The 16,909-nt window shown below is 39.1% G+C and overlaps 1 protein-coding gene across 1 annotated transcript in view; it reads left to right on the top strand.

The window, feature by feature from the left end:
* The window catches only part of scube1 (signal peptide, CUB domain, EGF-like 1), a 181,560-nt gene extending 167,399 nt beyond the window's left edge, over positions 1–14,161 (top strand). The window contains exons 18-23 of the mRNA XM_047389326.1: positions 2,258–2,425; positions 8,272–8,433; positions 8,580–8,777; positions 10,830–10,982; positions 11,130–11,209; positions 11,307–14,161. Of these exons, the coding sequence (XP_047245282.1) occupies positions 2,258–2,425; positions 8,272–8,433; positions 8,580–8,777; positions 10,830–10,982; positions 11,130–11,209; positions 11,307–11,459 (914 nt within the window). The 3' untranslated portion in view covers positions 11,460–14,161. The remainder of the gene's footprint in view (positions 1–2,257; positions 2,426–8,271; positions 8,434–8,579; positions 8,778–10,829; positions 10,983–11,129; positions 11,210–11,306) is intronic.
* The last annotated feature ends 2,748 nt before the right edge of the window (positions 14,162–16,909 follow it).

Raw genomic sequence — 16,909 nt, 5'->3', positions numbered from 1 at the left:
AATAACGTTTTCCAAGAGGAAGAATCACCTATTGGAAAGTTGTATCAAAGTAAAGGTCTGCTGGTTTCCTTAGACATCTTTTTACTAGCTAGCATTTATGATCTGCCTAATTTGGATGTATTACCATTTAATTAGACTAAATGTGAGTAATACCACTAAAATGATTTAATTTAATCATAAAGCACCAAGGAACGAACACAGCAGGGAGGGCCAGGGAGAAAGTTATGGAGAAGTTTAAAGCAAGTTTAAGTCTGCTTAGATCCTTCAGTTTTTTTTAGCAAGATTCTACAGATCTCCTGTAAGTCTGTTGTGGAGATGCAACCACTTCTGACATATTTTGTTTTGGATTAGCAGCATCAGAACCAGTGACTTAAAATAGCTGATGAAAAATTCTGTCTCTTTTCTGGGAACTACTCTAGAGAATCTAGAGCTTACTGTGCAAAATAGAAGCAACATAAAATTGACACGTCAGTAATACAGCAGAGCATCTTAAGTCTTCTCCAGGTCCACTGCAACACAGACTGCTAGAGAAAATCATTCCTGACCACAGCTGTAATGAAAACTCCTCCAACATGTAATTCTTCATTGGGATTCATAAAGCATTGTTGAATTATGAAACATGGTGGTGGCAGCATCATGCTGTGTGAAAGCTGTTCTTGAGCAGGGACAGGGAAGCTGGTGAGCTTACTTGATAGAAAGATTGATGGGGCTAAATATTGGACAATCCTAGAAAAAAATCCTAGAGGCTGCAAAAGACTTGAAACTGGGGAACAGTTTCACCTTCCATCATACAATGCATACAGACCCCAAACATACAGGCAGACCTGCAATTGAGTCGCTTAGATCAAAGCTTATTCATGTTTTAGAATGGCCTCATCAAAGACTTTACTGTGGCAGGACCTGAAAATGGATGCTCACAGATGGTCTCCATCTAAACCTACTGAGACCTGCAAAGCTGGTAGGGACATACCACAAAAGACTTAGCTGTAACTGCAACATATTGGCTCAGGGAATACAAATTGCTCTAGTTTCCATTGATCCATCACATAAAGTTCCAGTAAAATTAATTTAAGTTTGAGGTTGCAACCTGACAATAACTGAAAAGGTGCTTTGAATAGTTTCACAAGGCACTTTATATGCCCTGGGAAAATTTCTTCTTCATTGTTCTACATAAATAAACTGAACAGAAGAGAAGAAAATATAATCAAGCATCTTCATGACTAACTTCCAGGTTTCTTAGTTCAGGGGCTTTTTTTCAAAATTTGTTGAGATTTTTAGATTTAGAACAATTTGTTTTGAGTTTTAGTACATTTACTTCGATGGGGCATTCAATTTTTATAGAAAATGACATAAAACAATGCACATTCAATTCAAATTCAATTCAAAAATACTTTATTAATCCCAAAGGGAAATTAAATGTTGTAGCTCATTATGAAGGTTTCTTCAAAGAGCCGTTGTAGATGCTGATGGCTGTGGGCAGGAAGGATCTCCTGTAGCGTCCGTCTTACAGCAAATCTGAAGAAGCCTCTGACTGAAGACACTCTGTTAGTGTAAGGAATATTACTATTAGCAATGGTTTCAGTAAAAACATTTTAGTAATAGTATTATTGTTAGTGTCTTTGTGGAAATACTATATGTATATTGCAGGAAAGTACCTAGGAAAAACAGCTAAAACTATCATTTTTCTTTTTTTTTTTTTTACTTTTACAAAGTTATTGAGAGTCGTGGTGCAGGGTATAAAGAGTGGCATGCGGGCTCTAGTTGTTTGGTGCTGCTCAAGTGTGACACCCAGTGGTTTTCAAAGCTCATAGATTTTTGAGATTCTTCAACCGAACTTCCATTCAAAAAGGTATCTGAAACAAAAAGACTTAAAAAATGAAAGCATAAATAGTCACATAGTGCAAACAAACAGAATTTAGCTTAAGGTCTGCAGTGTTTTCAGTGAAGGTTAAAGACAAGTGCATTTTGTTTCTTTAAGTTAGTAGGGTCTGCTGAGATTGTCTTTTTAAAAACAGAGCACTTTCTACAGGTTTCTAGCACTCACCTATATCTGCATTCTGTATATACAGGCTGTGAGTTTCTGGATCAATATTTACATTGAATGCTGACATAAGACTCATTTAGGGGCCTAATAAGAAGCTCAATAAATTCACAGTTACCCAGTATTTACCATTCCATCACTGGGCCACTGTCAGTAATAAAAATCGAATAAAACTACTGCTGACCACAAATGTTGCTTGTTTTTTCTGTCCTGCAGGTCAGTGTCCTGCAGGTCAGTTTTCCACTGATGGGTTCCAGCCATGCCAGCTCTGTCCTCTGGGCTCCTACCAGCCAGAACCAGGTCGGGTCCTTTGCTTCATGTGTGGTGGTGGCCTCATGACCAAATATGAAGGCTCTGTCACCTTCAGGGACTGTGAGGCCAAAGGTTAGGCTTTGTTTCTGTGTTTCTCATTGTTTATGAACCAGAAGATTTTTTTTTTATGTGAACATGTTTGCACAGTTTCAGAAAGCAAGTTTTAAAAATACCCTGATACATTTACCTCAGCAACTACACATATTGTGTAGGTTTTCTCCTAGTTAGATGCTTGCCAGCACTGTGAATCTGAACATCAAACACATTTTCCATTGTCTGGTCTTTATGATGTGAAAAATGAAACCACGAGAAACCACTTCAAAGTTTGTACCATCTTTTATCCTGTTCAATAAAACTTAAAAACTAACAGATGTGTACCAGGTAAAAATATAAGAATATAAAAACATATGACCACAATCTCCTGTAGTGTCCATATGTCTCTGAGTAGGGCTGCAAAGAAACAATACTTTCTATCCAAAATAAACATCCAGACCTGCCTACAATCTCCCAAAATATGATGGGATAATCTATTACGTTCTCATTAAACCAAGGGTTAACTTTCCAAACCAAATTCCTAAATGTATTTTTCGCAACAATGGAAAAACAACGTGTCACAGAAAAGAACAGATTACTACAAAGAAACATGGTGGTGGAAGCATCATGCTGTTTAGTTACTTTTGTTCAAATGAAACCAGAATTTTTGTGGAGGTGGATGAAATTAAGTTCAACTATCCCAAAAACCAGTCACTTTGGACCAAACGCCTTCAAGTGTCTGCCAGGCCACTAAAAATGAAGAAGAATTTCACAGTAAGTCCAGAACTGCATCTGAACTACTTATGATGATGGGTCACCTGAAAAGGGCTGTTATGAAGAAATGTTCTTCCGATTTGATAAAATTTGCAAAGGTTTGGAAGGCAGTCTGGACACATTTTGCCAAGTCAAGACGTGGAATGCTAATAGACTACCAAAGAAGACTGAATGCTAAAACCATTACAAAAGGGGGGGTTAACAAAGAATTACTTCAACATCCACATCAACGCAGATAAGTTATTTATTTATTCCATCCATCCATTGTCTATACTGGCTTATACATGCAGGGTTGCAAGCAGCTGGTGCCTATCTCTAATGGTCATTAGGTGAGAGGTGTGATACACCCTGGAGGGTTTGCCAGTCCATTACAGGTCAACATAGAGACATACAGGACAGACAACCATGCACACACACACTCATACCTAAGGCAAATTTGGAGAGACTCATTAACTTAACAGTCATGTTTTTGGACTGTGGGAGGAATCCGGAGTACCCGGAGAAAACCCAGGACTTTCTTGCTGCAAGGGAACAGTGCTACCAAATGTGCCACTGTGCAGCATGCTGATTTCTTTTATCAATATTTGCATTTTCCCCAAACAAATTTGCTTATTTTGCAATTAAATTGTACAGAATATAAGTCACAATAATAGTACAAAAGGTTTGACATATTTTATGAAGGTCTGATGATATAGTCTGATTTTGCTAGATGTCACAAAGATCTAGTATTCTAACAGAGGGGAGCGCTCTTTAAGATCCGCCAGATCAACATATGTTAGTTTAGAATGTGATTTTCAGCTGTGCCAGCCATCTGCCTCTTCAGGTAACCAACACCAATAGTAAACATTTATTTTCATACTTACTGAAATATATAAACAACGTGAAAATGTAATCAGGTCATTTTATGGATATGAATGATATGGAAGTTATAGCGAATAGAAGTGAAGACGTAGGTTCTTCTGGAGAGTCTTGTCAATAGTGGCTTGGAGAGGAGATAGAGATTCCATCTCAGTAGGTTGATGGCATTAGCAACTTATATCTGATAAAACATTTTCAAGGTTGAATGGAGATGAAGGGAGGAAGATTTTGACGGCTTGGTTGATGTCTGCTTACAAGGCTGATGTAACAGTGATGACTGGTTGGTGCATGGAATGACCCTGTGTCATTGCAGTTTTTGCAAGGCACTACGGAGCTCAGGCTAACTTTCTGAACTGGTTGGACTGGTGCGCCAAACTATTAGAATTAGGTGCACCACCACAGAATGTAGGAGCGCCCACATTTTCCACAGCTCCCTTACAACAATATGACATTTTGAAAAGTCAAATTTTTGTCTTTGCATATAAAGGCATTTTTTTTCATTGAATTGTCACACAAATACAGACTACCAGTCAAACGTTTTAGTTGGCTTTAGTTTGTTTATTTTCATGACTATTTACATTGTAGATTCTCACCAAAGGCAACAAAATTGTGAATGAACATACATGGAAATATGTAGTAAACAAAAAGTGTGAAATAACTAAACTTTTTTATAGTTTAGATTCTTCCAAACAGCTTCTATTTGCTTTGATGACTGCTTTGCTCTCTTGGCGTTCTCTCCATGAGCTTCATGAGGTGGTCACCTGAAATGGTTTTCCAAAGAGTCTTGAAAGAACTTCCCCGAAGTTCATTGAGAGACGGCTAAAGGTTAATATTTCAGTCATCACAACAAATGGCGTCTACTTTAAGGAATCTAAAATATGAAACATATTAAATGTTCTGTAAGGATTCATTCCCAATTGTTGCAAACACTAATGCCGTCAATGGTCTCATATGCACATATCAGGGAGCAATTGCTTTTCTGCATAGGACCAGGCTGGTTTGGATAGCTTTCTTCCTTTAATAAAGGAAATAATTATTTGAAAACTAAATTTTTTCTTAAGTTTAGGTTATGGCAAAAAAGCTAAATTAGAAGACATTTTCAAGGGGACAAAAACGTTTTTGACTGTACATTACAAGCAAACAGAGATTTGATCAGATTTTGTTTAAACATGATTAACTCCAATTCGGTTCTTTGAGTTCATAGAATCTATGTATTTCAGTTTCATGTGAAATTCCCAAATAATGGGATAACACTGTACATGTTATATTTGACTTGAATTTTACAAATGCAAATTTTTATTAACCAGTGCATTTAGATTTAATCTAAAATAGCATGTATTTAGGTATGTTACCTGCTGCTGGGGACACAGATAGATCTGTTATCTGCTGAACGGTAAGCATTGATTGGCTCTGACCTTTATGTTCTTTCATAAATGTTAGCAGAAAAAAAACACACTCTATGCAAACCTCGGACCACAACTGTTGGTAAACTGAAGTACTTTACGAGAAAGTCTGAGGACTTCCAGTCGCAATGAAATGGATCCTCTGTGTGAGCACCACCATAAAAGGAAAATATAACTCACTTAGATTTTGGATCAAAAGAGAGGCAAACAGATCCTAGAAATCGTGTTGGATCTCTGACAGAGAACAGGAGTCATTTGTTAGACAAGGCCCCAACATGTCACATTACCAGTGGATGATGTGGCAAGGATTCAGTGCGTCTGGATAGAAGTTTTTGAATGTGATAAAGTATAAAGAGTTTCCATCACTAGGACATAGTGATCGGGAGACTGGATAAGGAAGCTGGACTTAGGAATTTTGGCAGGCAGCTTTGCTTTAGATTAAAAAAAGATTGATGCACATTAGAAAAAAATGCAGAGGAGGAAGGGTTAAGGCGTTTTGCAGAATGTTGACACAGTGTTGGTTCTGAGTAAAGGTATGAGCACGAAGAGTGCTTTGAAGGATATGACGTGGAGAACATGCCAGGGAACAACAGGAAGGTAGGAGTTTGTTTATGTATTTGATGAGGTGTAGGGTTGATACAATCTTGATTTGCTGACCAGTAGAATACTTTTCTGCCTCAGCACACATTGGACACACACTGTGGTCAAGTGTTTGATGTTGGGTTCTTTGAGTTCGAAGGTGATGCACCGCTGGTTTATAGTTAATTGTCAGCAACTGTTCTGGAGGGTAGCTGTTCATGAAGGAGGAGTTGAGTCTAATTCCTTGTTGCACTGACCTGCAGCCACAAGTCTTAAACCTTTAGACTGAGAACCAGTTGCAGATATCTGATTAGGTTGCAGGAACATGCAATGTTAAGTATCAGTAGCCAGGGCGACTGCACAGAATAATTATGAATGGTAAATTGTGGGGTTTAATGATTCGGCTGTTGAGCTTAAGATCGCAGGTGTGTGGCTGGCCTAACTGAGTGAGCTTCAGATCTTTAATAGTGTGGTCAGGTATGAGACATGAGGCAAACAATGGAATGGGTAAATGGCTATGAGAAAGCTTGGTAGGTGACCTGGACTGAAATCTTAAGACAAGGAAAAAAGTTATAAGAATTTTCATGCCTTGCTGCTGGATTGAGACTAGGCTGAGCTTTAAATGCAAAAAACTGGAGCACAATAAAAAAAACCAAATAGGCTCTGTAAATTCTTGTCTGTTATATTCAAACTCAAACAAGCTGTTTGTTATCTGATCAAACCATTTTCCCAATATTCTAAAACCAGGCCTAAAACTCTATTAAAAGGATAGTCTTTGGAGCCCCACCTCTTCTATTGATTACTTAAACAATTTGTTTTACGGGGTAGATGGGAGTGTTTCCAGTAAGCTGGTAGGAACATTGCTCCATGTAGTTAAAATGGCTTCACAAAGGACATTCATGATATGGCATCAGTTTTTGTAAACCTTTTGTGCCATCCACCCTCAAACATTTTCAGTGGGTTTTGTATCAGGAACATGTGGGATGGTTCAAAGGAGTGACATGATTGTCCTGGTGGAAGTCCTTTATCAGACAGGCATTGGTGTTGTCCTGTTGAAAGACCTCTGCAACAAATTTAAATAGCCTAATTCAGTTGCACAACCTAAATGTATTAACACAATACATCAACTTCCAGTTAAAATACTTCAGTCAATTAGCTCTTTAACTATGCTAGTAACATTCAACTAAACTACTAAGCAAGAAGAAAAAGAAAACTTGTAAAAATAATGACTGGTAATAATAATAAAAAGCAGCAAAGGAGAACAAAACTAAAACACTAACAACTAACAAGACAGTAATATCACAGTTCATGTTCATTTGATGTGTATAATGAATGATATGTTTTTTGGAAACCGATATGTGTCATGAAAATTAGGAATAAGGCCAGATTAGCTCTAATGCTAACAAAGAACAACCATTGCCAGGTGTTAAACAACCAGTGTACAATACAAAGGGAAAGGGGAAATAAAACATTAATAGACTATTGATTGTTATTGCTGTGTTAATCAAACATCACGGTGATGTTTGGAGGGAGTCAGGGACTACCAAGATGTCGGCGAAACATATGTATGGGCTCACAAAATGGCAGAGAGATGGAGCATGTGGTGATGTCACATCTGGAACTTAGTGGCTTAGTTAACAACAAAAATAGCGCCTGCTGCGCTCGCTTGTAGCCCCTCAAAGTCTCCCATGTACCTTAAAGTACCACTAATACAAGTAATAAAGTGTGTATGAGCATGGCGGTGTACTACAGCAAGGCGCAACGTGGACAAAATGGGCTGTATAGTGAAAACAGCTGAGCTAGCCAAACACAAACCTCCTACTGTGAATTGTTCTGATGAACAGTCAAGCACATTGGGTCCTGGAATGTCCATTGGGCCAGAGAGTTGTGGTGGCCGCTCTTGGTTTAGCAGCTGAGGCAAACAGCTGATCCAGACTGGCGTATATGTTCAGCACAAAGAGCTATGGTTTCAGTTGAGCATCTATGAGATGTGCTGGACAAACAAGTATGTGGAGGCCCTGGGCGTCCTCTTGGTAACTTCTAGGACTTAAACATCTGCTGCTAACATTTTGCTGTGAGATACCACACCTTCAGGAGCATCACATAGACTCTAGTGTAGTCAAGATTGCTTTGGCATGGACCAATTCACTTTAAGGGAGTTGGTTATAATGTTTATCCTGATCAATGTAGATGGTCTGAAGCTTGTAGTATGTATGGAGCATGTATTTACTCTAACATGCACGTATCTGAGTATCTTTCTGTTTTTTTTAGTACACTGTGCTCCTGGACACTATTACAACTTCACTACCCACCGCTGCATCCGCTGCCCAGCAGGGACATATCAGTCTGAGTTTGGCCAGAACTACTGCATCAACTGCCCTGGGAACACCACGACTGACTTTGATGGTGCCACAAATGTTTCCCAGTGCAAAAGTAATGATATATTTTGTTTGAATTTATCTAAGAGTCTTACTTAAAATAATAGCAAGAGTTTGTTCTTGCGACTCTATATGTGTTTTTTAATTGCAGTACTGAAATTAGTCCTACTGTAAAGTTGTTTTGATTAAATCTCCCCTCAGATCAGCTGTGTGGAGGGGAACTGGGAGATTACACCGGCTACATTGAATCTCCCAACTACCCTGGAGATTACCCATCAAATGTTGAGTGCGTCTGGACCATAATTCCACCCCACAAAAGACGAATCCTCATTGTAGTACCAGAGATCTTCCTTCCTATCGAAGATGAGTGTGGAGATGCACTGGTCATGAGAAAAAGTGGTAAATAGGCATACTAATTTACTAAATACAATAACTATTGATTCATGTCTTTCCAAACGTAGGTCAAACAATACATTTTAACACATTAGTCTCTTCCACAAAACAGATTCATTAGAAGAATTTTGAGCCCCTCACTTAGCTATCTCAGAAACCCAAGATCACCTGGTGATAACATGTACACATGTAAGCCTTTAAAATTCAAAACGGCATCCCAGAATATCATGTAGCATTGGATGCCCTATTAGAAATGTTCTCTTTTCTTGCAAATTCTTGACTGAGAGAAGCTTTTATTGGCAGAAGACCAGTGCCCTGTCTTGGCACAACCAGCACAACCTATCAAATGTTCTACCCATGTTAGGAATGGGTACCGAATTCGGTACTTTTATAGGTACCGACGGAATTCTGTCAGTACTACCAAGTACCGATTTACGTAAAATCAAAAAGTACCAATTTTCCATGCCGGACATAAACACAGCATTGCACGCACAAGAGCGTAATGACGTCAGTAGCCGCTATCAACTGAGAGAAAGCACTTGAAAGTATAGCTCCACTTTTCAACCTGCGATGCAGATTATGCTCACTGCAATATATGTGGCGCGAAGTGCAAGGCCAGCGGCGGGAATACCTCGAATCTGAGGAAGCACCTGGTTAATCACAAGATGTTTCTCAAGGCTGAAGAATGCACAGTTTTCATCAGGCTCAGATCTACAGCTACAACTCCTGCATTCGGCACCGTTAGCACGCCTGGATCCATGAGCGACTTGTCGTCTGCAACCAGCAGCATGGGAGAAGAAATGTTTGAAACAACTAAGATGTTACAATACAAACACCTGGATGTTGTTTTGATATGTTCATTAAAGTTTATATATTGACAAATAAATATGTTAAATTGAAAAGTGTTTAGATTTTATTGTTAAATGAATTAATAATTACCCGCGACCTACTATGGAGGAAGCGGTATAGAAAATGACTGACTGACTGAATTAATATTTATTACCACATAAACACACACAAAAGTAGTGAAAACTGGTATTGAGTACTGGTATCGATTGCCAGGTTACGGGTATTGGTACCATATTGTTCCAATGTGAAAGGTACCCATCCCTAACCCACATTATTGTGTGTTTTTGTGCCACAAATGCTGGCAAATACCAGCTAGTTGCACAGACCACCATTGAGCCCAGAAGCTGTCTCATTCTTATAAAAAGCTGGGTTCACACTGTGTGATTATTGGCAATCTTAAACAGAATCTTTCTTCATGAAAGAACTGTAAGAAAATCTCTTGTCATGAGGTAAAATCAGTGGTGTGCTGTGGGACAGGAGCACCATCACCAATTTAACCTCTCACAGCCAAAGACCACATACGACAAAGTAGTATCAGAAGGTATCTGAGATAAAAGCATAGTGCAACTGCTGGTGCAATCAACAAATGATTACTGTCCACTCTTACCCAATTAAGAGCACTTCCGTAGCTGCCTCCCTTTCCTAATCTTCTTGCTCTTTTCATTGTCCACAATATCTGCAGCAATACCCATAAGTTGCCTTTAAAAACAAGTTGGTTTCACAATCAATGCTAATGTAATAAAGATTTGAATTCACATGCTAAATTAGGAATTACAAGGTCTCCAACCCAGATCAAGTGAGTCGTCATGCTAGCCGAAGGGTGAATAGGTGGACTCATCCAAAGACAGTGGAAAACACCAAACTCAGATGATTCACTTAAATCAGTTCCCTTACTCAACCAAAACAAATCATTCTGTTCACTGACTTTACTCAAATCACTAAATCTAAAAATTTATTGAAAATATTGCAATAAAGTCCTGCATGATTTCTGAAATCCCAGTGTGGGCTTTGTTAGCCAATCCAGGAATGTGACCACCTTGGGAGGCATAACAGTGGAGGGTTAAATTAAACTACTGATACCATCTCAACCCTTTAAAGAAAATACAGATACAGTGAAAAAGAATCTATATCCCAGCTAAAGGTGTACAGTAACACAAGCTTACAGAAAATAATGATGAAAACCTTAACATTTCTGTGCTGTTCCTCCAGCGGTGCCCACTTCCATCACAACCTATGAGACATGCCAGACCTATGAGCGACCAATAGCCTTTACCTCTCGCTCTCGCAGACTTTGGATCCAGTTTAAGTCTAACGAGGGGAACAGTGGCAAAGGCTTCCAAGTTCCGTATGTCACCTATGATGGTGAGTTTGTTGCCACTTCAGCATAGTTGGCTGTAACAACTGAGTGGCAGCCAATTTAGTGCAAAACACATTGGTTTTCTTTTTACATCAACTCAGCAACAGAAGTCTGTATTTTACCTGTTTTGCTTTGATTCTTTTGTCTTGTAGAGGACTACCAGCAGTTGATAGAAGACATAGTGCGAGATGGTAGACTTTATGCATCTGAGAACCACCAGGAGATACTCAAGGTATTAAAAAGATGATGCAAACCCTCCTTCCATCAGAGAGCTAAGCTTCCATACTTAGTGCAGCAGTTTTTATGCTTTATGCCTCTTTTTTCTACAGGACAAGAAGTTGATAAAAGCCCTGTTTGACGTACTCGCCCATCCCCAGAATTACTTTAAGTACACAAATGCGGAGTCCAAAGAGATGTTCCCCCGCTCCTTCATCAAGCTGCTGCGGTCCAAAGTGACCAGGTTCCTGCGACCATACAGCTAGACTGAAAACCTTCTTGCACTTTCTTGTTAGACCCTTGTGATCCTGCATCATTCCAGATTCACCAACCTATATGTAACACTGAATCCCTGATCATCTTCTGCCCCATTCAGGATTTTTCCCATTTTGTGGCTGAAAATCCTCATTTCCTGTATCTGTCCTCAGTCTCCATTGTCACAGGATGCCTTTTAATGTCTTGAATACAAAAGTGTAAACCCCACCCTTTACAGTAAAAGTACACTTAAACAGGCACAGTTTGACAAATATAGGTTTTTGGAGGCCAGTAATTATTGTGTTGTAGAAATTTTAATTAGTATTTAATTTTGTAATATATATATATTCCTTATACATCAGCACCAATGTAAAAACATCTAGTTTTAATTAATGCCCTACAGATGGAAAGCACAGTGATGCTAAATGTTTTGATAGATTAGTGTTCTCAACAGCTAATTTTACTACGTCTAAAATGATCTTTGTTCCCTAGATGCTGACAAATTGTTGTGTATAGCGTGCAAGAAAAAATGTTGATTAAATTATACATTTATTTTAGAGCAATCCTTGATCTGATAGAGTTTGATCCAAAATAACAGCTAGCTAAGATAACTGTCTAATTGAAATACCCTTACAGCAATTAACTGGATAAACTAGCTTGCACAGGTTGGAGCTGAGAAGAAATTGGTGGCCAAGTTAGGTTGAATCTCGCTAAAATGAATATTTAGATAAACTAAGGCTCACTTGCCATGCACCATCCACATTTAGACTTTAGAAAAAATGTTTTTACTATAAGCAGTGTATTCACACCCCTTGACCTTTATGATATTTTGTCACGGTACAACTACAAACTGTGGTGCAATTTATAGGGATTTTATGTGATATACCAACACAAATTAACACTAAATGAGACTACCCCAAAACTTCTAGATGGTCGAATATTGTTAACAAACAGTAAGTACAAAGTCCGTTCTTGACACCAAATGCTAACCAGTCTGTAAGATTTTATTCGGTCGGTTTGTCCCCAAACATCAACTGTAGCAGTGATTGTTTAGGGACCTCTGTAGTTATACAACAATGGTCAAAGTGTTCCCATTGTCCCTACTGAGACCTTCCACCTCAAACTAATGGACATGCGCCATGTACATTAATTTGAGGATCACATCCTAAGATCACATCCTTTTGGTGCATGATCTTATGCTTTCGGCAGCTATGCCTGCCTATTGCTATGCTGATATGGCCACTCTAGGCATCTACCATTATAAACCAACAGTATTATATGCAGAAGTTGTAACAATATTAATACAAACAATACTAACAACAATCATTTGAAACTATAATGTCTACAGAGTCCCAAACAAAAGCCCTATCCCTAACCCTAACCCCACAAAAATGAAATTGAAATATTCTTAAGTATTGTGATATTTCACTTCCTGGATGCCCTTATTCACTCTGCCCAATACTTCCTGTAAGTAAATTCAGTGGATTCAGTAAATTCACAAACTCCACCCACAGCAAGTCCATCCAACCAATCATGGATTTCCCAAACTCTACCCATACCCAAGAGCCTTGCCATAGTTACTGCAGCATCCTCTACTTGGTCATGTTAGCTGTTTCTTCCTTGTCTAGTGTTTATGCTAAAGGAAGCGTTTTTTAGCTTTGGCTATGGCTAGTGGCAAAAAATGTTGCAATGAAAGGCTGGGTAGTTGTGAGGTCCATTCTAAATAATAGATTGGTTTTTGGAAATTACGTTCCTTGAGATTAGTAACAGTGACAGTTCCTTTCCCTAGAGTAGACAGATATCAGATTGCCATGAGTTGGTAGAAAACTAAATAAATTCCCTGGGGCAGATCCACAAAACCATTTGTGACCAGTGTAAACAAGTGATAAACGCTTGCAAGCAAGAGTATGCATGTCCTTTTAATTCTGAAACTAGAAGCAAAAATGTATCTGCTCCTAAAAGAGCCGATCAAGCTAACAACCTCTCTCTGTTCTGAAGCAGTTTGCCCACATTTGAATGACCCATTATGCATGTAATTAGGACAAAGGCTGTCCACGTTTATATATATTTATGTAAATTTCAACCAGAAAAAAACGCTTCGCATTCTCGAATGCCGAGCTGTCTGCTTAATGCAAATTGCACATAGAAATAGTTTCCATAGAAAGCTGTTGTGGGTTTTGCTGTGGGGTCTAGAAAAGGGGAAAATGGCAAGCTGTTAGGGATGTCATTAAAAATAGACATCCCTGAGCACAGTTTATTAAACGGATTCCAAATGAATTAACTCTGTGAAGAAACATCAGTCTATATTGTCAACCTTATTTAATTTAATTCAATTCAGTTTTATTTATTTAGCGCCAATTCAAAACATATGTTGTCTCAAGGCACTTTATAAATTCAATTCAGTCAAATCATACAGATTTCAAGTCGGGTACGTACATTCCAATTAATCCTAACTGTCAAACAGTGCAGTCGGATTCAGTTTATTGCTCAATTAGGATTCTCTAACGCTGTGCCACAAAAATCAAAGACAAATTTTTTATCAAAGGTGAAATTGACAGGATGATATTAGATACATACGACATTTATAGTTATTACACTACATTTGTAGTATATTTGTACGTACTACATATATATACAGGGGTTGGACAATGAAACTGAAACACCTGGTTTTAGACCACAATAATTTATTAGTATGGTGTAGGGCCTCCTTTTGCGGCCAATACAGCGTCAATTCGTCTTGGGAATGACATATACAAGTCCTGCACAGTGGTCAGAGGGATTTTAAGCCATTCTTCTTGCAGGATAGTGGCCAGGTCACTACGTGATACTGGTGGAGGAAAACGTTTCCTGACTCGCTCCTCCAATACACCCCAAAGTGGCTCAATAATATTTAGATCTGGTGACTGTGCAGGCCATGGGAGATGTTCAACTTCACTTTCATGTTCATCAAACCAATCTTTCACCAGTCTTGCTGTGTGTATTGGTGCATTGTCATCCTGATACACGGCACCGCCTTCAGGATACAATGTTTGAACCATTGGGTGCACATGGTCATCAAGAATGGTTCGGTAGTCCTTGGCAGTGATGCGCCCATCTAGCACAAGTATTGGGCCAAGGGAATGCCATGATATGGTAGCCCAAACCATCACTGATCCACCCCCATGCTTCACTCTGGGCATGTAACAGTCTGGGTGGTACGCTTCTTTGGGGCTTCTCCACACCGTAACTCTCCCGGATGTGGGGAAAACAGTAAAGGTGGACTCATCAGAGAACAATACATGTTTCACATTGTCCACAGCCCAAGATTTGCGCTCCTTGCACCATTTAAACCGACGTTTGGCATTGGCATGAGTGACCAAAGGTTTGGCTATAGCAGCCCGGCCGTGTATATTGACCCTGTGGAGCTCCCGACAGACAGTTCTGGTGGAAACAGGAGAGTTGAGGTGCATATTTAATTCTGCCGTGATTTGGGCAGCCGTGGTTTTATGTTTTTTGGATACAATCCGGGTTAGCACCCGAACATCCCTTTCAGACAGCTTCCTCTTGCGTCCACAGTTAATCCTGTTGGATGTGGTTCGTCCTTCTTGGTGGTATGCTGACATTACCCTGGATACCGTGGCGCTTGATACATCACAAAGACTTGCTGTCTTGGTCACAGATGCGCCAGCAAGACGTGCACCAACAATTTGTCCTCTTTTGAACTCTGGTATGTCACCCATAACATTGTATGCATTTCAATATTTTGAGCAAAACTGTGCTCTTACCCTGCTAATTGAACCTTCACACTCTGCTCTTACTGGTGAAATGTGCAATTAATGAAGTCTGGCTACCAGGCTGGTCCAATTTAGCCATGAAACCTCCCACACTAAAATGACAGGTGTTTCAGTTTCATTGTCCAACCCCTGTATTTCTCAAGGCTCATACACAACGGCTGCAGAAGGTATTGAAGAAAAGAGAAAATTTGTCAACTTCGTCATTATTTTAAATAAGGAGAACTTGAGGTTCTGGATTGTGAGGTATTCCCTTAAAACTTTAACAATATTTGATGGAGGAAAAATGTTGCAATGGTGTTTCTCACATCAACAAGTTATTGTAAAAAACAGCACTTGACGCATTCCTTTAACTGATTCTTCTGGAAATGAAAAAGAATAGATTAAAGTTAATAATGAATCAGATGGTAATGCAGGGGTTGGACAATGAAACTGAAACACCTGTCCTCCACCAGTATCACATAGTGATCTGGCCACTATCCTGCAAGAAGAATGGCTTAAAATCCCTCTGACCACTGTGCAGGACTTGTATATGTCATTCCCAAGACAAATTGACGCTGTATTGGCCGCAAAAGCAGGCCCTACACCATACTAATAAATTATTGTGGTCTAAAACCAGGTGTTTCAGTTTCATTGTCCAACCCCTGTAACTGCTGCCTAATAACAAAAAATAATTGCAAACCATCTCTTATCTGCTGGACTTGCTCCTGCGTGTATTTAGTGCATACTGCTTTATGAATCCAGTGCAAAAAAAAAAAAAATAGGTAGAGAAAACAGCAGCAAAAAGTGGAGACTGCACTGCTTCGTGCTTCCCCTTGTAGTGGCAGAAGCCTTACAGCTGCAGAACCCCTGCTGTAACTGATTTTAGCCATTTAAAATAACTCACACTTAAAATGTTCTCAAAAACATTACAGAAGCCAACCCAAATGTCTAAATTTTCACAAAGGCCATTGTTTGGTTTGTTGCTGTTTTGACTGCTGTCTAACTACGCTAAAGCTTAAGTACATTGGTTATGGCTTCTGCTGTGTTAGTCCGCCTCATTAGCTGCGATTCATCTGCCTGCTCTAAAGGGCATGGCACATCAACACACCCCAGTTATTTTTCATTAAACATCCCAAACGGGCTGCGTCTGGAAACCGCCAGACACTCCAAGGCACCACAACCCAGCGATGGTTTTAGGCGCTGTTCTATATAGGAGTATTGATGCTTCTGATAAAATTATCCCAGGCCAAAGTTCAGTAGTCATTTCAGTGCACTTCTGTTTGATTCATCTAATGTGTTAAAAGCCGGACTGGTCCAAGGTTGTCTGGGGCCTTGAGCAGAATTTAATTTGGGGCCCTCTTTTTGTTAAGAACATCAGCATCACTAACATAATTTCAATACAGATTTGGTGGATTCTAGGAGAGGGGGCCAAGTTTTACTGGCTGAGCTGAAAAGCAATCACAGTTAAGTATTACTTGCTGAGATGTATTTGTTAACAGCATCAGATTGTAACTATTTTAAAACAACAAACAGTGAATAATTTATTGTTTGTACTTTTACGAAGTAAATTTGCAGATCCCTTTAAATTTTAACAATTTCAATATTTAATAGTATTCTCATTCTCAATAAACACATCTAAAAGTTTTAGATCTATGATCTGTGTTAATATTCAACGGTTTGTGGAAGCCAACTCATGGTTTCAGGGCACT

This window comes from Girardinichthys multiradiatus, chromosome 17 (genome assembly GCF_021462225.1).
Source record: "Girardinichthys multiradiatus isolate DD_20200921_A chromosome 17, DD_fGirMul_XY1, whole genome shotgun sequence".
NCBI lineage: Eukaryota > Metazoa > Chordata > Actinopteri > Cyprinodontiformes > Goodeidae > Girardinichthys > Girardinichthys multiradiatus.
The sequence above is the reverse complement of the archived record's forward strand: the minus strand, read 5'-3'. Positions and strand labels throughout refer to the sequence as shown.